Genomic DNA, 22,841 nt, shown 5'->3' with positions numbered 1-22,841 from the left:
GCTGGAACAGTATAGGAATTTTCCGGTATTCGTTGGTTTTCCATAAATTTTAAATTGTATATTCTCCTTAATCCTGGTTAGAGTAAAATTTAGAAACTTTATAGATTTTTTCTGCAGGATTTCCTTTTCTAAAGTTAATTTAAGTCTGGTATGTATTTTATTAACAGTATCAATGACATTATTTACTGTATGTACATTAGTAATTATTAAGATATCATGCAGATATCTGCCGTAAAATGTAATATTTGGAAAAAATGGCGTTAAATATAATTGTTCTATTTTATTCAAATAAATTTCAGCAACAAGTCCACTCAAGCTAAGGCATATCAGTAACCCAAATATTTGCGTGTATATTTTAGATTGGAAATAAATATAATTAGCTTGTACAAGGAATTTAATTAAATAGAATATTTCATTCCTAGATAAATTTGACTTATTTAAACTTATTGACTGATCATTAATAAGGTCACATATACATCTAAGGCATATTATATATGTACATTCGTGTACAGGGATACAACATCTAAAGAGAATAATTCATCGTTGCTTTTTAACATTTTTCCTTTTAATTGATTAAATAACATATCCAAATTTTTTAAGCTAAATGTTAATGTAGAATGCAATAGTTTAATAATGCCATATAGATATGTTGATAGCACTGAAATTGCTGTGTTTCTGTATGAGACAATCGGTCTGATTGGATAACCTATTTTGTGTAATTTAACTTTTCCAAAGAGCACGGGTACCGCATTAGTCCTCACTTTAAGGGTTTTTAAAATGGTCGTCGAAATATATTCTTTTTTTCTGTATTCAGTTAGCTTACTATTAAATTGTTTAATTAGGTTTTCAAACATTGTTCTCTTTATAACTTGGTAGGTAAAACTATCAGATATTATATTACTAAGTTTGTCCTTATAATCAGTTTTATTTAAGAAAGCCACCATATCCCCCTTATCAGCCTTTTGTATTATAATATTGCTATTCTGTCTTAATTTATGGAGCCCAGTGGTCTTCTCTTTTGATAACCTAGGTATATATGGGTCCCTATTCTGATTAATAACTCCATCAATCTGCTGAATAAATCCCTCTTTATTCGTTGTGTTTCTTAATCCATACTCAAATTCGATAACTGTTTTTTTTTTTGAGAGATTTCTGGGAGATAAATTATAATTGAGCCCTTTACTTAAAAGATTAATTTGTGGTTACAGACAATTCATAATAAGATAAATTGACCACATTCTGGTTGGTAATATTATCTTGTGTATCTGTTACATTAAATTCAGTCATGTTACGTTGTGTCAAACTATCTACAATGATACGTTGTGTACCCTCTGTTGTATACCTCGTATTACATTTTATGGTAGATATCTGGACGACATCTTAATAATTACTAATGTACATATAGTAAATAATGTCTTGGATGATACTGTTAATAAAATACATACCAGACTTAAGTTAACTTTAGAAAAGGAAATCCCACAGAAAAAAGCTATAAATTTTCTAAATTTTACTCTAACCAGGGTTAACAAGAACATACAATTTAAAATTTATAGAAAATCAACTAATACTGGAAAATTCCTACTCTGGTCCAGCTACCATCTCTTTAAATATAAACAAAGCATTATTTTTAACCAATTTTACAATGCATATAGATACAGTTCTACACAGGAATGTTTGTTAGATGAACTTATGGAACTTACAAATAGATTTTTAAATATGGGAGTACACATTGGGTACCCTCATTAAAATTAGCCAAAAGGCAAAATATAAAATGGAGACAGGTACAACAAATAAGAGATCAGATCAGAAATATTTTATTAAAGTTCCCTATATACAACATTGGTACAGACAATTCATCAGCATTTTCAAGAACACTGAATTTAAATTAGTTCCACAACCCATGAACTGCAAGTTGTTCTGAAGTGTAGAAGGGTTGATACCATTACAACCATGGAAGCACACGATATTGTTTACAATATTCCTTGTGGCGGGTGCAGTTCAGCCTATATTGTCTCGACCCAGAATCCACTTTCGACGAGGTTACAACAGCATGTGGCATCTGTTAGGGTAGGTGCCCATCATTAATAGCAAGAAACTAGCGTTTCATGCTATTAATGATGGGCACACCTGTTCCTTTTTGAAGAGTTGAAGGTCCTGAATACTCAGCAAGAATACTTTAAGTTATTAATTGCAGGAACATTGGAAATGAAATTAAATCCCGACTCTACTAATGTACATAGACCATACAATATCTCGGATTCGTGGACTCTAACGCGCATGTATAAACAGCAGTTCATACATTGGTCAGCATTAATATTCTCGTGCTAGGTTACGAAAAAGTTTGTATAAAACAGGGGGGGGGGATATAGGAATGACTGAATATAAAACTGTTCAAACTATTTGAGATGCATAAATATATATAATAGACTCTGATGATCATAATGTGGGAGATTTAGTCATAACTGAATCGAGCCGACCAGGCTAGCCAGGTGGGTAAAGTGCCTGCCTGGAAACCCAAAGGTCACAGGTTCGAATTCCGCCTCGGGCTTGGATCACAGTAAAATGCAAAAACTTTGGGAGGTGCATTATGGCCACAGAAGCTGATGCACCAACAACTAACAAGAAAAATGTTATTCAAATGTGTGTGTGTGTGTGTGTGTGTGTGTGTGTATGTGTGTGTGTGTGTGTGTGTGTGTGTGTGTTAAGTTATAAGAGAAAACCTCATACCTTTATTGTAGGACTGTAATTCTCTCAACATTCAATCGCATATAAATGTATTCTTATGTGAATTAGCATACCATGTTAATTAAATCAACTTATGATTTTTTAAAAGCTACATATTAAAATCATCATGTATTCAATACTCATATCCAACCTAGCGCATCAAGAAGATTTGCAGAAAGTTGACAGCCGTCAACCCCCCAAACCAACCAATAACGCATGCTAATATGAGAATTGAAATCATCTTGATAATCTTGACACCATGAAATAAATATACATCAATTTACAGATAATTTAAACTTTAAAATTGTCTAAAACTTCCTGAAAATTTCATTACCACGAGATCACTATACATTTATTTACAAATAATTTAAGCTTTAAAATTGTCTAAAACTTCCTTTAAGAATAAAAAAATGGCTAATTCACATAAGAATACATATAAATGTATTCTTATGTGAATTAGCATACCATGTTAATTAAATCAACTTATGATTTTTTAAAAGCTACGTATTAAAATCATCATGTATTCAATACTCATATCCAACCTAGTGCATCAAGAAGATTTGCGGAAAGTCGACAGCCGTCAACCCGCCCCCCCAAACCAACCAATAACGCATGCTAATATGAGAATTGAAATCTCCTATCCAACTCATCTGTTTTTTATACAGATGATTTGGATAGGAATGACTGAATGTAGACTTGCCAGAATTATGTCTTCTTGTCTACTTCCCCTGAAACTAGATACTAGCTACTGGCACAGTTCTTTTTTTTTTTTTTTTTTTTATCTGCAGAAGATTATTATTAATTTCAGTTTGCCACAGTGGAGACCAGTGTTTCTTACATGGTGTTTTTATAATGAATTTTGTAGTTGGTGTAGGGCAATTTCGAATAACAGAATGATCCTCTTTTTTGAGTCATAACTCCTCTTGCTTGGATGACTCTTTGTTCGCATAGCTCTTGGATAATTTCCTCATTTGATACAATTAACAAGTCCAATTCTGTTATTACTCCCCTTGAGTAGTTTAGGGTGGCATGGGAAGTATCTTTTATATTAGATGTCCACAGTGGTGAGCTGTGACTCTTTTAACAATGGGCTCGCAGTTTTTCCGACTTTCTACCGAGTAAATCTGATCGGTTACGGAAGTGACGTCATCCGCGGCTTCAGCTAGAGGCGGTTCCCACACTCACACTACTAGTAGTGTGATTATAGCGTGTGACGCATTTTTCGTGATCAGTATGATATTTCGAGTCAGCAGACAAATGGTGATAGCTTGCCTACGGGCTGGTTAGAGAGAGAGAGTGTATCACCAGAAAGTTGGCATTTCATTGTACTGTGCTTCTCTTCGAATTCTTTTTGGTTGAATGGATTAGTGTCACTGACATCACACATGTCCAACCTTGAAGGCTCTAATGGCGGAAAATTATTCAAATCCAGCTTGCTCCTTTTAGCCCCGGGAGAGGGTGATTCTTCTCCCTGGTTACTGACCCCATCACGTGGAGGCAGGAACGGTGCCAACCAGTGACCAAGTGATCACAAGAATAGGAGAGCAGTAATTGCTAGCGATAGCAGTAACATTGCAAGTGGGGTTAGCAGTAATGTTGCTAGCGTTGTGGCAGTGACGTTGCTCAGCGAGGGAGGTAGTAATGCGAGCGGTGGAGGGTTTAAGAAAGCACTAGTACTCGCACTAGAAAGAGCGCTTGGGAACTATCGCTTGGCACTTGGGGCCTAGATCAGTTACAGATATAGTCTAAAAAATGGCAAATAAAGTTTAACCCCACTAAATGTAAGCTCATATTTAGAGAAAATAAATCTAAGGGTGACTTACAAACTAGGACACAAGGAATTAAAGGTGGTTCAAGTTGCAAATGATTTAGGGAATATGATACAAGAAGACATGAGGTTTTCCTTGCAGTATAAGCAAGCAGTCAGGATGGCTCAGAAGAGTGTACTGTACTATCAATGATCTACAGGATCTTTTCTAGCATGGAGAAGGATGTTATTCCTATTTATGAAACGATGGTGAAAATGCATTTGAAACATTGTATCCAGTTCAGGAGACCTCACTTAAAAAAAAAAATGGGTATTCAGGGTGAATCAGCTACAAGTGGGGTCCCTCAGGGATCAGTGAATCTCTCCTAGTTTTAATTTTCATAAATGATACTTACAAACATTATATAACAACAAGCTTATTGATTTTTTAAAATTTTGATATGGCAGTCAGGTAATGATATCAGACAAGTAAAGATAGTATAGAGGGAAACATCATTCAACAAGTAACTGAATTTAATTATTTAGGAAATAGGATTTCAGAATTTAAAAAAGATATGAATACAAATTCCAAACTTTTAAAAAGGATATGAATACAAATACAATGAATGGAATAATAAAAAGAAATTTTGGCGAATAAATGACAATACAAATGAAACTACGAATACATAACATAACGTTAAAGGCAGTACTTAAATATGGTAGTGAAGTATGTACACTTGGGAAGAGGGATAGGTCTGGAAGCTGCCCAGATGAAATTTCTTAGACCAGTATTGGGATTAACAAGACTAGATCACCAAAGAAACACAGATATAAGAGAAAGACTAAACACTTCCAACATAATAGAAGAAATACAAAATTATCAGTTAAAATGGAAAGAACATGTAGAGAGAATGAGTAGGAAGAGACTACCAAAACTGGCAATGAACTACAAACCTACTTGAAAAAGAAACAGAGGGCTTCCTAGAAAGAGATGGATCAAACAGTTCTTTGAAGAGAGTTAATGGTACAAGCTTCATAAGTGTAAAATCCACTAAGTACAAGAAGAAGAAGAATTTGGTAGTCAAGTTAAAATAAGTCCTTATTTTGATAGTGAAGTCAAAAAAAGAACAAATTAATATTTAAAAAGTTTTCTGTGGCCCCACAAGAATTCAGGAACTTACTCAAATGGTTAATAGCTTTCACTTTGTCAAATGCATTCAAAATATTAAGAATATAATATAAGGGAATATGTAAAAAAATCCATGAAGGGGTAAGACAGGCAAAAGCTGAGAAAGCACTAACAAAGTGCTTTTTGCTGTAAATCATGAATTATTAATGTTTGCTATCCGCCCGAAATGAAATACTCTGCAAAGTTACGGGTAAGATCCTAGGCTGGATTGCAGGCCGGCTAAAAGATAGGAGACAGAAGACTGTGGTAAATGGCATCTTCAAGGTGAATCAGCTACAAGTGAAATCCCTCAGGGATCAGTGAATCTCTCCTAGTTTTAATTTTCATAAATGATACTGATGAGGGTATCCAGGGTAAGCTGTCAAAGTTTGCTGATGATTTGAAGGTGAGAAGGGTGGTTAACAATCTCACCAGGTTGCTTCAAAAAGATAATGTAAAAAGACTAAATGCTTCTAAATGTAAAAAGTTATGCATTTGGGAAAAGAAATCCTGGAATTACATATAAGCTAGGGAGACGGAGTTGCTAAAAGTAGTTAAAGATGAAAAGACTAAGGTGTTATGAGTCAGTCTGACATGAAATTTTCCATGCAATGTAAACAGGCACCTAGGAGGGCACATGGTGTTCAATCTATGATTTATAGGACCTTTCCTAGTAGGGAGAAGAAGAGTGACCTGACTGGTGATGAGTGCAAAGTGATGCACATATGAAGAACAGTTTATAAGGTATGGACTTCAAAGTTTGACAACTAGACACCTAAAGGAAGATCTAACTGAGGAAGGTTTGTTCTTTCTCATGGGTGAGACACAAACCAGGGGACATATATAAAATCTCAGGGAACAACAGGAGATTGGATCTTATGAAGTTCACCCATGGGCAGTGGGTTTTCAAACATTGGAATTAGTTGCCTCCCAGAGTGGAGACAGTGAGTTTGGATAAGTTGAAAGCAAAACTGGATGATTATCTTATGTGAATGAGAATGATATGAAGATTCTATTTTATTTTAATTATTATTTTATTTATTTTTTGGTTGATCTAGAAAAAGTTTGCTTCCTGCATCATTTAGCATTACTAATACTAACTGAAAATGTGCAAGGAGGTTCTTATGAAATTCTGTTTAGGGTAAGGAGAACAAATTTATTAAAAGATAAGAAGATAAATGTAAAAGCAGGTGATAAAACTTAGGTTGCACTGTAAATATCTATAGTCCATTTAAAGTCAGAATAATTTTTTTGTTTGTACTGTACCTAAGGCATAGATCTTGCCATCCAACACTGCCACACATAGTGCACTCCTTGGTGAAAGCATGGGAGAGACAAACTGCCACTCATTGGTTTCTGTATTGTATTTCTCAACAGAATTTAGCTGTGATGTACCATCATAACCACCAACTGCATATATATAAATATCCAAGGGTACAACACCTAAAATAAAAAAATGCACCAAGTTAAAAAAAATAATTTTTTTTATAACAAGTAAACAGTTATATGATGGGAAAAAAATATTTGAGATATTATTATAATTCAAACATATAATGGGAAAATTTTCACTGAAAATATTTCTGTGCAAAATATTTTTACAGACTATACATTTTTACTTGTTCAAACATGTGATCTTCATATCGGAACTTTCAAAATGATGTAATAAACAGGAATATCTGGCAGCCAAGAAAAATAAATAAATAAAATGAAATAAAAGACCGATTATAATGAGCCAGGTGCATACTAAAGGAAAACTTCCTATAATTCGGTCTCAAACTTCTTTTTTAGTACTGATTTTTAAATGCCTAGTTCTAGTGTCACTTAAGTAATTAATTTTACTAACCCCTTATAAATTTTAATCAGATCTCCTCTAAAGTATCTAGTTACCAAGCACCATAGCCCACATAACTGAATTCTCTCCTCATATGGGTGCCCTTTTGCTAATCTTATAAGGAGTATTGCACCTGTTTCGAATCTTTTCAAGAAGTCCAACATATTCAAATATGGCTCCTATATCTGGCACAGTATTCCAAGTTAGAACTCAGAATTGCCTCATACAGTGGAATTATTTCTCCCTTTTTTTATCACTACAAGCAACTGTTTCATAAATCATTGGCAGGACACCAGGGTCCTTGCTGTCTGTGCTATACAGACAACTTCAGGTCTGTCTGTATCATAACCTACAAATTTGAATTCCCCTCCAATTATCATTTTTTTTAGGTTATTTGCAAAGTGTAAAACCTTGCATTTTGTAGCATTAGAACAGCAGTTCTAAAAAATCCAACTCTGGAGCTCTTCTAACAAAATTTAGCATGTTAAACATGCCCCCCTGTCAAAATGATAATATAACTGTCAGAACATGTCTCCTATTACCATCAAAGATACAAAATAATGTAATTTTCTTTGAATTTCTTATAAAAAGCTACCAATTCTTAATGGAATAAAAAAATTTTTTTAGCCAAGCCCAAAGTCAGACAGACTGTCTGATGTGGATCATTTTTGAGACCCACCAACTTTTTAAGTTACATATGGCAATTTAAGCAGTTTATGTTGTAGCAGGTGAGGAAGTATTTTCATGCAAATGTTCATATCCCCAGTAATCGAAAATCAAACATGGCCATCATTAATAGAATCCTGGCATAACTGCATTTCTAATATTTCTGAAATTAGTAAGTTTCAAAAATCTGGTTTTGTAAAATTATGCTGGATATCCATTATGTTAATATCATAAAAACAAAATCTGTGTCCTAAAGTGAGGGTGTTATTTACTAGTTCCGATGCTCCTGGGTAATTTGAGGTAATGGAATTTAAGTTAAAAGTTAATCTCTGCTCTAAGACACATCTTGTGGGGCCTTGGTATTTGATTTCTGGATATTGGGGATTTGAGTGCATGTCTAAAAGTACTTTCTGAACACAAACTGCTAAAACTATCATAGGTCACTCAGTGGTTACTAGTCTTTGAAAAACGATCAATTTCAAAAAGCCATCCTCATCAGACTTCGGACTTAGCTAAGAAAATTTTAGCTAAGTTAAAATTAGCACTTCAGCAGAGATATCGTGTCAAAACAGATAACTAAAACAAATAAAAAGATTAAGGATAAAATTGTGAAGGTGCCCTACTGATTGGAACACCGTCTGGCCCGGATTTTAATGTTTGTAGACACTAGGCACTTTTCAACTGAAAAGTGGGAAAAGAGGAGTAAAATATTTCTTATAATAAATTATACTGTATTAACACACTGACTGCGAATTACACTTTTGATGTAATGCAAGTATGAACAGTCAATCAGTGCAGCATGAACGTATGAACGTGTATGACTGCTGTTTCAAGTTTATCTTGTTAAACTGACTTGTTTTGTAGAAAGTTAAACGTGCATTCTCCTGTTAAAAACAGTTGTACCCACAAATATATGTGTGAGTTATATGTAAAGAGAGCAGTAGTAAATAGTGGGATAAGTTTGTGGTGTGATATTTTAAGAAAATAGTGTGAATTTTAAAAGAAGACTGGTGAGCTGTATTTTCAATATTTCATATTCTGATCTTAGAATTATTTATTGTGTTACCTGTGTTTGACGTGATTTAAAATGTCTGATGGATATATGTGAAAACCCAAATCTGGTTATGAAAAAAGAAAGAGGAAAAAGCTTTGGGTAAAATGAAAAATTCAATGCTGAAATATATAATAAATGTTTCAAACCACTCCTGCAATAAGCCTACTCTTTCTCAATCTGAAGATTTCAGTGATGGCATTCATAGACCTACCAATGAAGGAACAAATAAAGGTCAAGTTGATATAGAATTAGAATCAGACCAGGTAGATTCCGTAGACAACTGATATAACAGAGCCTGTGAACGACAAGTAACCAAAAAACATCTGTTACAGTTTCACTATTAGATTTCAGTACTGATCCAGCTAAATGGAAAATAAACGCTGATCTCATTCATTACATTGCCCAAAATGTGCTGTCTCAGAATTTAGAGTGCAATTTGAAATCAATGTCTAAAAATTTTGGCAAAAAAATAAAAAGATATGCAAAAAAAGAATTGTTTTATAGGAAAATGGGAAGTGGCAAGGTCGTTAAGAGACTAGCTAATATTCTTAGAATCTACTGGAAAAGTGTACTGTTATGTGTGTATAACAGTACTGTTTAAAGGTGGACTTAATGTGATATGTAATAAATTTCAAACTGGATTCAATGACTGGAAAAATGCATATGCAGGAATCACAACGCATGAAAAATCAAAAGAGCACTTCATTTCTATATCTAATATGCTGCAATTCCAAAAGTCTACTCGGATTGACATAAAATTGCAAATCGAGAAGGAAAAGGCAATTAAATACTGGACTGAAGTTTTAAGAAGAGTAGTTGCGGTAGTAAAATTTTTGGCAGAAAGAGGTATAGCTTTTCGTGGTGATAATGAGCAACACAATAATCCTACCAATGGCAACTTCCTTGGGTGTACTGATCTATCTGAGTTTGATCCTTTTTATAAAAAAAAAGAGCATACGGAAATTCAGGAAGTGGAAATGTTTCGTACCTGTCTTCAACCACATATAAAGAATTTATCAATGTATTAGGGTCAAAAGTGTTGGCACACATCATATCTGAAATTAAAGAAGCCAAATATTATGGCATCAGCATAGATTCAACTCCTGATATAAGTCACACAGATCAGTTGTCAGTCATTATTTGTTATGTATAAAAAGATGGTGAAGTACATGAGTGTTTCTTGATGTTTGTTCCCATTGAAAAGCATGATGCAAAATATCTTTTTGACACAGTAGTATCTGTTCTTGATAAACATGGAATAGATGTAGCAAATTACAGATCTCAGTCATATGACAACACTGCTAATATGAGCGGGATGTATTCTGGAGTCTAAGCCAGATTCAAGTAAGTCAACAAACTAGCAGTATGAGTTCCATGTGCTTCACACAGTCTTAATTTAGTAGAGACCACATCCACAGAAAGCTGTTTGGCTGCTGATAATTTTTTCGGCATTTTACAGTCGCTCTACATATTTTTTTGCAGCCTCACCACAAAGGTGGTCTAAATTGAGCAGGGTGGAGAATACAATCTCGATCAAAAATCTATCAGACACAAGATGGTAATCACATTACGATGCTACAAGATCATTGAAAAAAAAATTACAGTAAAATTCGTGCAGAACTCTTTGATATCTCAGAATGCGAAGAACAAAAACCGACAGTGGTTCATGAAGCAAAAGCTTTGATAAATAAACTGAACAGGTTAGAAATAGCATTGATGTCTATCATTTGGGAAGATCTTCTAAAAAACAGTGTGAATAAAGCAATTCAAGAACCTGGAATTGAGTAATGTGTAATTGTGAAATTATATGATGTGCTTCTGGATTATTTGATTGATGCTCGAGACGATGACAAATTTGATGATTTTGAATTCCAAATTCTAATTACAGATAAAATATGAAGACCGAAAGCAGAAAAGGAAGAAACTGTTTGATGAAACACCAGAGGAATTAGTACCAGCAGAACTAAGTGCAAAAGATACATTTTGAATTCAAGTTTTTTAACGTATTGCGGACATACTAGTCACAGAAATGACAAAACGAAGTGCTGCATACAGTACACTGCATGCTACCTTCAGTTTTCTTATAGATAAATGTTTATCATGTCAAAAGAAGAAATTTAGCATTAGCATTAGTAGAGGCATTTGATGCAAGAAAGCAAGCTTATGCAGCATCAGCCAAAAAAAAAAAAAAAAAAAACCCCACTTCCACTTCACCCCTCTGTTCGTTCAAAATACCTGTCCAGCTGAGCCTTAAACTTATTTAGGCTATCAACCTCCACCACAAGGGATGGCAGTCTGTTCCACCAACCAACCACCCGCTGGCTAAAGGCAAATTTCCGCACGTCTATCCTACATCTGTCTTTCCTCAATTTGAATTCGATCCAAATTCAAATTCGATCCAAAGCCACAGCATTAGCCAACACCTACTAGTCCTACTTAGAAGTAGATTTCATTGATGAATTCCTATTGTTTTTGGCACTATACAAGGTCAAAACGTCTGTGGCAGAATTAATAAATGCACAAATAAAAGATAAACTGATTACTAGTTCCCAAATATACATATATCTTTAAGAATTTATCTATCTATAACTGGATCGAATGCTGAAGGAGAGCGTTCATTTTTGAAACTTAAGCAGATCAAGAACGGTGTATGCTCAACTATGAGCCAAGATCGCTTATCGTCGTTGGCACTTCTATGTAGTGAGAACGATATTACTCGTCATATGGACTTCGAGGACGTTATTAAATATTTTGCTACAACAAGAAGCCGAAGCAAGAAACTTTTGTAATCTTAAGAAATGTTACAAGTAATCTAGATATTGACGATATTGTAGATTTTGTTTCTTTTTAATTTCAAGTATAATGTTGAAGTTTTATAGTTGCATTATTTTTAAGTCTGAAGACCTTTTCCTCCCTATTTTTTTACTTTTTTTCCCTTCTCTTCCTTCGTAGGCCCTAGGCACAGTGCCTAATGGGAAATCAAGGCCTGAACACTGTAAAACAGTAATACTCAGTCGAAATTTTAAGCTGAGACATACACTTGAGATGGGACATGCAAATAAGATTGCCAACTTAACAAAAAAAAAAAAAAGAGGGACTCACCATAGCTAATGCAACATACATATACACATGAACAAAATCATTCTCATATTGTAAATTTGCCCTCTGCAGACTCAAGAAAGACCAATGTTGTTTTCTTGAAAAATGTCTTAACTATAGTTTACTTCCCAAGCTTTTGCCAAAAAATGGGCAGTAACTCATTATGCAATAAAACTAATAAGGACATTATTATATCACAAGTAAATGAGATTATTAATAATAAAAAAATGCTGTTCCATTAGCGTCAGATATGGATGAAAACCATGCCTTTTCCTCCATCAGAAAAAATTCACACATCACAATACAGTGCCAATAAAAGAGCCACAATGGTAGTTCTTGACAAAGAAGTTTATTTAAATAAATAAAATAAATACATTTTCTGTTTATACTCCGGCACGACAACCGTTTACAATATATCGTCAATACAAATATTTATCGTATTTAGTAGTCATGGGCTTGAACCCCGGTCCATTCAAGGAACGCGTGCTATGCACTCTCGCTCATGACCACTCGGCTACGTCAGGCCTTTTAATTTAATAAAGCTCTATGACATTTTATGTAAATCAGCACAAACAGAAACAACTCATGCCCCATTCCGAACTTAGTAAATAAAAACAATAATAAACTTCCAAATTTCTGCAAAAAATATTAGAAAACTAAGGCACAGTTAAAAAAAAATAAATAAAAAAATAAGGCTAGAAATGATAACAAATTATAATAATGGTAATATATAAATCAGACCTATGGTGCCATAACCAGAGCCATTGTGAAATTCGGCACTTTCCTCATTTACAAGATTATTCATCATTCCTCATTTACAAGATTATAAAAACATGTAGTAACATGATCACTTACTCAATAAGGAATATCAAGCATTTGTTTAATAGAGTAAAAACACAAAGCTTACAAAGAAGATGACAAACTATTTTCATTAGCTGTAACTACTTTGTACAACAACATTCTTGTGTCATTTAAACTATAAAAACTGAACTTCCTGCAAAATGCATTTTGGAATTGGTGAATCTGTTAACCAATGCTAATTACATCAACTTTGACAAGTATGCTTCTAAAAAATTTATGGAATGCTGATGGGTGTGAATATAAGAGGACTTTTCACTGAATCATATTTGTACAAAATTGAAGAAATTTACTTAAGCTCTTATATTCTAAAATTATACCTATTACAGAATGTATTTGAAGGATGTGATTTTCATCATGGATTCCCACAGTGTTACTGATCTCTTCAATAAGGTTTATTCTGTTTAAACTTTATCCTAGAAGTAAAAGACCCATTAAATTTTTTAAATTAACTTTACCGGAACAGAAAGGGGGGGAAAAAACACCAACAGTCTTTAAGATACACTGGGTGGACACTTTATTAGATAAACCTACCTAATAGCAAATAAGTTCCCCTTTAGTCTTCAGAACAACCTAGATTCATTGTGATGTCAAAAGTGTGCCACATGGATGTTGGTCCACATTGGCTCCTCACAGTTGTCGCAAATTGGATGGTTGAGAATCTATTCTGAAGTGCACGTTCCACTTCATCCCACAGGTGTTCAGTTGGTTAGAGATCTTGTGACTGGGAAGGCCACCTCAGTAGGCTAAATTCATTTTCATGTTCCTAGAACCAGTTCTGTGCAATTCCTGCCTAGTGAAATAGTACATTATCCTGTTGAAAGAGCCCATTTGCAGATGGATACACTGCAAATGGGCTCTTTCAAGCCACGAAGGGATGCGTCTGGTTCGAAACAATTTTCACACAACTATCTAAATATTGCTAGACTGATATTCAGCAGCCCAATATGCACCATAATAACACTCCCAACATCAGTACACCACCAACATCAGCCTTCATGGGATGGGCCCATGGATTCCTATTCTGGGCTCCCACCAGTGTTAAACAGCAGAAACTGGGATTTATCAGTTCAGGAAATATTTTTCCAATCCTTCCCTGTTGGCATTCCCACCCTAACAAACCCAGTTCAGTCACTGGCTATGATATCTCATCCATGACAAGGCTTTGAATTTTGATATGCTTCTTTGATTATCACTGTTGTACTAGGTTTGACTGACTGTAGCCTTTCTATTATCTTGCCAGCCTCCATGACCTCTTGCATCAACAAGGCATTTCTGGGATTTCTATTAGCTGGGTTTTTTTTTTTTTTTTTTTTGGTTATCAAAAATATCTCAGTGCATCTGTACACATAAATCCTAGCATGGTTACAGTTTCTGAGATATTCTTAATGTCATGTCTGGTGCAAACTAACACAACACATCCAAAGAAACTTAAATCTTTTGTCTTGTCCATTCCTAAATTGCACACAAATACCCTAGTATATCTACTTACCTGCTATTTGTTGCATAGTAAGAACACATGATGTTGTTATTGAAGGGGCACACCATTTCATGAAAAGGGTAAGTGTACCTGATAATGGGCACCCAATGAACACTGGATGTTTTATTAGAACTCCCAGACACAGGCATGTTTTTACACGATAATAATTATCATCCTTTTGTACATAAAAAATCTGTTTTATTGAAGCCACTTTTAAATCCAACAAAAAAAAAAAAAGTTATTTTTTAGTATCATTATTTTTTAAATTATTATAGTACAATGAAAATAAAACTATTTCATAGCATTTAATATAGAAAAATGTTTCATGGCCTACTTAATATTTACAGAGTGCTTTATAACATTTGGGGCATATTTTTATTCAGGCCCTATATTTCAATGAAAAAAGTTCATATAAACATGGGCCCGATTCTGAACATTTATAAGTTTTTGGCCACTTGAATTTTAAACGAGTTAGCTAATACCAGGCCAGAACATGATAGGCCCCCTATGTTTGTATGTCCACATGAGATATTTAAAGTCAAAAAGCAAAAAAATCAATTATAATATAATAAATCAATAACAAAAAATTGATAAAATAAAAATATTATTATTTTTTGTTTGCAGAATTTTTGCTAATTATTAAAAATGAATTTAATTACTTAAAATGTAATATTAAATGTAACATCATATATCCTCAATTGGGTTCCACTTGGACAAAACTGGCATCAAACCGACATGAATAGATTAAGTCGGGGAGGCCTTTGCCCAGCAGCAGGATTCCACAGGCTAACACATCCTCAATTTAATGGACTTGGACTAATTGGGGGGGGGGGGGGGGGTCATCAAATACTGCCAATAAATCCAAATGTCCATAAAGTCTATACAACACCAAAAGTCCATAAAAGAGCGTCTTTTTCGTAAAATTTCATAAAATAGCTTATATACAAAACCAAAATTCCATAAAATAACAAATGTTACTAGTATTAGTAACGGCCAGATGGTGCAAGGAAGACCAAGGCTTCTGCTGTACCAGCCAAAAAATAAATAAATAAAATAAAATAAATAATAATAATAAAAAGTAAAATAAAATAAATAATAATAATAAAAAGTAAAATAAAATAAATAATAAGAAGAAGAGAAAAGGAAATAGACAACCCTCCTCCTGTAGGTAACTATCCAGCTAACTTCTGAATTTCCCCAAACTGTCGGCCTCTACCACCCATGTAGGTAACTTATTCCAGTAATTTATAACACACTGGCTAAAATAAAACTTCCTGCGCTCCAGGCTAAACATCTCCCCACCTAATTTGAATTAATGGCCCTAGTTCTAGAATCATTTATAACTATGAAAATTTCATCTTCATTGATTTTACATTTGCCTCTCACAGCCTTAAACACTTCAATCAAATCTCCTCTAAGGTGCCTAGTTTCCAAGCTGTGCAACCCACATATTCGAAGTCTTGCCTCATACTAAAGCCCTTTCTGATCTCACCAGTCGAGTTATCCATCTTTGGACTCTTTCAAGAAACTCTATCTTTTTTAGGAGCGGCCTCCACACTTGAACACAGTACTCCAAGTGTGGTCTAACGAGATAGCCTTATATAGTGGGATTATCGCATCCTTATCTCTACAAGCAAATGTTCAATAAATCACCCATAGGACACCATGGACCTTCCTTGCAATCTGTCTACAATGCTTGGAGAACTTTCTGTCTGACCATATTGTAACTTCCAAGATCCTTTCTTCCACTACTGACTTTAGTTCAACTCCACCAAGTGTATAAGGTATTTTTGAGTTGGTTTTCCCCAGGTGTAATACGTTGCACTTTGCTGGATTAAAGCTTAGCTGTCACTTTTCTGACCATCCCTGAAGTCTACCTAGGTCACTCTGAAGAAGCTCTGCTTGACGATGATCATTAACTACTCTTTGAATCTTTATATTATCTGAAAATTTAGACATCACGCCCTCTATCCCTTCATCAATGTTATTTAAGAAAATCAAAACAACAGTGGTCCCAATACTGATCCCTGGGGAACTCCACTTCTTACATTAACCCAATCTGAGGAATAGCTAACCAGATTTGTTAAACATGATTTTCCCTTTACAAAACCATGCTGTGTATCCTTAATTCCACCCTTGATCATTGCCTCCATGATTTTCCATACTATTGAAGTTAGACTGACCGATCGGTAATTTCCCACTTTTCCAATCCAATGGAATCACTCTCAATTCCTGTGATGCTCTCATAATTAGTCTCAATGGTTCAATGTACCCACTTGCCACCTCCCTCAAGGTTACAGGGTATATGCCATCAACCGTGGAACCTTACTCACCTGTAGGCTCGAAAGTTTTTTAATTAAATAATCATGTGAAAATTCAGTATCATTAATTACGTATTTTTCAATTTCACTCCCATGTTTCTCTTTGATGAAGGATTTTTCTTCTGTAAATATAGATGCAAAGTAACTGCTGAGTTCATCTGCAACATCTGCTGGGTATCTAATACTATCCCACATCCATTACATAAGGGTCCGATCTGGTTTCTCCTTCTCTTCTTTGCATTTATATATGTGTGAAGAATTCCTTATCCTCACTCTACACTCTCTTTGCCAGTGATTTCTCATAATCTGCCTTTGCCAGCCTAACCTTTTCTGTGGCCCTATTACAGATCAATTTGTAGCTGTTATAGGCTTCAGTACTTTTTATTGCTCCTTAAATTTTCCATGTCGTCTTTTTCTGCTCAAGTAATCTAACAACTCCATTATTCATCCAACTTGGAATCCTCTTCATGGAGTATTTTTTCAATGGTATATATGCATTCTAGGCTTCTGTAATTAATGTTTTAAAGGTATACCATAATTCAATTGTATTTGCTCTCTGTGAAATATCTATCCAGTTATAAAAGACCATGTAGCACCTTAACCTGTCATAGTTTCCTTTCCTGAAATTATAACTGATTCATTTAATTACTGCTTCCTCTCTCTTCATCTTCACCGCAGAACTCCATGATCATTTCCAGCTACTGGTTCCTGTACTGTCAGTATTTTCTGGTGTATAAGACGCATCCGTGTACAAGGCTTACCCCAAATTTTTAATAATAAAATGTATTAGATAGTATGAATCAGAGCTGTACTACTCAATATGTTCCACGTTGATAATAATATTAGTAAAATAATAAGAGGAGTTTACCTCAATATAGTACGTAGAACACTTCCGTATGATACCCTCCAGAAATTAAAACGGAACAAACGAAAACTTACCGGTACATTAGAGTAAAATATAAATAATTAAATAATCAATTTAACACAATTCAAATCAATTTAAAACAATTAAAAATCAAATTAACGCAATTAAAAGAATCTAACGAAAATATTCAAAACGATTTTCCTTCCTCTCTTTCTGTTTTATGAAAATTACCGAATCGGGTTAAACCTGATACTTAAATAGAGATTATTTGTCTTCGCGCATGCGCGTAAAGATCCATGCATCGGAGATCAAATATGGCCGACGAACATTAACAGAATTCTCAAGTAATTTAATTTCAATGGTTTCTGCAATTAATAGTCGCGTATAATTACGTTGAACGTTAAGTATTTTGGCCTCGTTAAATAAAAAAGTATGTTTTTTGTTAATGGCATGAAAGGCTAATTCTGACGCTGCTGAACAAGAAGCACGAACCAAGGCTTCATGTTGAGTTACACGAATATTAAGAGAAAATCGGGTTGAACCTTGGTAAGACGAGTCGCAATCACCGCAAGAAATGTTGTATACCAGATCATTAATTTGTGTTGCGAACGCTGAAAGAACCGAGCGATTTTTCAGTATAGTGTGTAACTTCCGTATTGGCCTAGCTACAATTTTAAATTCGGTATCTTTAAAGAATCTGTTAAGCTGTTTGTGCCACAGTTCAACATATGGGACAGAAATAAAGTATTTTTTGATATTACTATTGTTGATTGGTGCAGTATTTTGTATCCTATCCTTAGCTTGTACCCTAATTCGGTTTATTGTGGTAATGGAATAACCCCTGTTTAAGAATCTGCTAGTTAATATTTGTATTTCTGAGTCCAAAGCAGATTCCGTCGTTGAATATTTATAGGCATTAAGAAATTGATTAAAGATAATCGATCTTTTGTAGGTGAACGGGTGATAGCTATTATAATGTAGAAGCATACCGGTGTTTGTAGGTTTTCGATAGATTCTAAATTGTATTTTATTCGAGTCCCGGGTAAGCGTGAAATTTAGAAAGTTTAATGACTTTGTATCCGTATCCTCCCTTTCCAATGTAAATTTGAGTCTAGAATGAATATTGTTAAACGAATGTAAAATGCCTTGGATAGTACTACTATCGGTAATAACTAGAACATCGTCTAAATACCTCCCATAGTATGTGATACTGGTTCGAAAAGGTGTCAAATGTATCTGCTCAATCGTTGAGAGATAGATCTCTGACATTAAGCCACTCAGGCTCAAACCCATTGGTAATCCAAAAATTTGTTTGTACACCTTGTCTCGAAAGGTGATGTAGTTAGCCTCAACTAACAGTTTAATTAAGTGAAAAATTTCCTTAATAGGTAGCTTCGTATAATTAATCGGTGTCGAGTTTTTATTTAACATATCCCAAATAATATCTAATGTGTATTCGATGTTTACATTCGTATATAATGAGGTAACATCTAGTGAGAATAAATTGTCATTGTCACCGAGTCTACAGTCTTTAAGCTTATTAAATAATGTATCGTAGTTCTTAATCCCAAATTGTATTACCTGTCTAAAGGGTTTTATAATTTTATATACATGTGTGGCTAAGGATGAAAATGCCGAGTTCCTGTAGGAAACAATAGGTCGAATAGGAAACCCAGTCTTGTGTAATTTTACCTGACCGAAAAGTGCCGGAATATTGTATGTTCTGGACTTCAATTCCTTTAACTGAACCATAGTAATGTAGCTGTTTTTTCGATACGTGGTTAACGTTTTATTGTATTGATTGACCAAATTGGTAAACAGTGCCGGGTCTACTTCACGATAAGTGGAGGTATCTGACACAACTGAATCTAACTTATTAATATAATCATGTTTATCTAGTATTACCACTGTATCTCCTTTGTCTGCCCTCTGTATAATAATGTCCTTATCTCCCCGAAGTTCTCGTAAAGCTGAACTGTCATGTGTATTCAATTTAGGAAGTCGCGTTTCTTTTATGTTATTCACTACTTGGTTAACTTGTTGAATAAATACATCTTTTTGTGGAACATTATGAAGTCCAAATTCAATATCAATTACGCATTGTTTTTTAGGCAGTTTTCGAGGAGGTAAATTATAATTTAGTCCTTTGGATAAAAGCGAAATCTGGTCCTGCGATAGTGTACAAGAGGAAAGATTTGTAACCTGTTGATATGTCGATTCGTTAGATACTGGGTGAGGGGGTGTTCGTGAATTAGCTGACATATTCTGTGGTAGCACGTTGTGTGTCTGTGGGGGGGGGAAGTCACCCAACTCATATGAACTTGTTGCAAGCCCGCGACAATGTGTTAGAATTCGCATGAACGTATCTTGACTTATCCGATTATGTTTGCAACTTATTAACGTGTCTGTTTTTTTATTTCTGAAGCCTGTGCTTCCCGTCGCAAATCTATGGAGGTCTTCAATAGAGACAAATCGTTCGGATGTAGATAATTTTTTAATTTATCGCGAAGCTTCCTAACCTGAGAAAGGTATTTTTGTTTATTCGAATATCGAGATTTTAAGGCAAGCTTAACAATATTACGCGATGTCGCCAGTGTTAGTTGTTTTATGCCTGAAATTTTTTGATTTAAATTCACCCTGGCAAACTTCGGAACGATGTTGTATTGAAGGCAATATTTTAGAAAAGAAATATGGTAACTTTGGGCCGAGTACCTTAGTGTAGATTTAATGTAATTTTGTACCAAGCCATTCAAAAAATCTCCCATAGTTGTGTGTATCGATTGTTTACTGCTGGAGAGACAGGAAGTGAATGAAATAGTCAATAAGAGTTTAAAAATTAATTAGATAGTATGAATCAGAGCTGTACTACTCAATATGTTCTACATTGATAATAATATTAGTAAAATAATAAGAGGAGTTTACCTCAATATAGTACGTAGAACCCTTCCGTATGATACCCTCCAGAAATTAAAACAGAACAAACAAAAACTTACCGGTACATTAGAGTAAAATATAAATAATTAAATAAATATTAAATAATTTCCTTCAGAAATTTTCTGAAGGAAGGAAAATCGTTTTGAATATTTTTGTTAGATTCTTTTAATTGCGTTAATTTGATTTTTAATTGTTTTAAATTGTGTTAAATTGATTATTTAATTATTTATATTTTACTCTCCGTTTTAATTTCTGGAGGGTATCATACGGAAGGGTTCTACGTACTATATTGAGGTAAACTCCTCTTATTATTTTACTAATAATAAAATGTGTAATTAAATAAGTCACAATTTCTTTTTTCATATAACTATATTTAAACATTTAAGAATTATAACTATAAGAATTTTAATAATGTAAAATTGAATCCATGAGCCATTATCAATTGAAATCCAGAATGGTCATCTTCACTTTCATTCTCACTACCAAAATTAATTTCACTGTCATTCTGTTCTTCATCTTCATCATCCGAATGTTCATACAAAAAATTGTCTTCAGTCCCATCTAACGAATTGCTGATTCCACACTTTTTAAAAGAGTTCTGTACTATTTCCTTCTTTACTTTGTCCCAGGAATCCTTAACTCACTGACACACGTATGCAATACTTGGCCATTTCAGTGCCTCCTTGGGTGTATATTCGTGGCTTTCTGTGTTTATCATCCAATGGTTCCACTCTTCTCTCATGTATGTTTTAAAGGGTTTGTTGAGAGATACATGAAGTGGTTGAAGCTGAGAAGTCAGGCCTCCTGGAATTACAGCCAATTCTGTGTCGGCTCCTTTAAATTTTTTTTTTTAATTTAAAAAAAAAATCTGTGATGTGAGATTTTAAGTGATCTAACACCGAAAGTGAATTTTTTTCCATCGATGCTCCATTTCTTCTGTTCCACACCTTTTCTATCCATTTCTTCATTCCACCTTCATCCATCCATTTTCATGCATGTGTAGAATTATTCCAAGTGGTGTTTTTTCTTTTATAGGTGTTTTTCTCTTAAATATTAGAAAGGGTGGCAGTTTTGTTCCATCAGCGCAATACAACAACACAACTGTGAATCTAATTTTTTCATGTCCACTAGTTTTTATGCCTCGGGCTTGGATCAGGGTAGAAAATGCAAAAACCTTGGGAGGTGCAATATGGCCAGAGAACCTGATGCACCAACAACTAACAAAAAAAAGAAGATTTTATGCAAATTGACTTTTCACCTTTATAGTTCATTGTTTTATTTGATGGAACATCAAAAGGTTATTGGTCATATACCTTTGTCATTTCATAATTTCATTTTTTGATTATAAATTGTTTCAGGTAAGATCTCATAAATTACTGAAATGCAAAATTTGTTAAAGTGATTTTTAGACTTTGATAGCTTAAAGCGTAAAAATCACATCTAACAAATTGTATGTGGCTCTTTCTTAATTAAATCACAACAGCATATAAATGCAGCAGAGAAATTGGTTTGGTGTAGTGGCAGATTATGGCCCATTTCCCTCAACATGAATTGCTGGGGAGGCTTCGATCCTGCAGTGGGTTGATAATGGCTGCAGTTTACTTTTTTTTTACTTTTTAGTGTATAAAATTTAAATGTTGTTAGATCATTTTCCTTCAGAAGCACTGTAATTGAAGAGGATTATCTGAAATTCTTGAAATTTTCTGAAATTCTTGGCCTCATCCTGAAGCCTGGGAGGCAAACCTGATTGACTTATGCAACACTGCATACAAATGCATTATACACTTCCCAACTGAGCCTGGCTAGACAAAAAATTCCCTTGCTGGATTGGCTCATTCCATTATCTCTTTCTTCAGCAAATCAAGCTCATTCCTTGCTGGATCAACTGAAGAGTAGCAGAATGAGCTTTGAGACTGCCCTATTTAAATCCCATGGATTTTTCTGGAGTCATTAAAGTTAAAAGTCTATTCTGTAAAAATTATGAACTTGCAATACCTTAAGGTCAGGACAACACAGGCAGTTGCAGTTATCAATGTTGATCTGCTGGAAAATATTCAAGAAAGATTCTTGAAACATGCCGTATCATTTATAAAA

At 34.3% G+C, this 22,841-nt stretch overlaps 1 protein-coding gene across 4 annotated transcripts in view; it reads right to left on the bottom strand.

Moving 5' to 3' along the window:
- Positions 1-22,841, bottom strand: part of Keap1 (kelch like ECH associated protein 1) — a 239,474-nt gene that overhangs the window by 19,581 nt on the left and 197,052 nt on the right. For all 4 annotated transcript variants that reach the window (XM_090372932.1, XM_090372934.1, XM_090372933.1 and 1 more), the window contains one exon: positions 6,906-7,082. In XM_090372932.1, coding sequence (XP_090229058.1) covers positions 6,906-7,082 — 177 coding nt within the window. The remainder of the gene's footprint in view (positions 1-6,905; positions 7,083-22,841) is intronic.

This window comes from Mastigoproctus giganteus, chromosome 4 (genome assembly GCF_048544385.1).
Source record: "Mastigoproctus giganteus isolate SK-2022 chromosome 4, ASM4854438v1, whole genome shotgun sequence".
Classification (NCBI taxonomy): domain Eukaryota; kingdom Metazoa; phylum Arthropoda; class Arachnida; order Uropygi; family Thelyphonidae; genus Mastigoproctus; species Mastigoproctus giganteus.
Note: the sequence above shows the minus strand (reverse complement) of the source record. Positions and strands in the feature narration are given on the sequence as shown.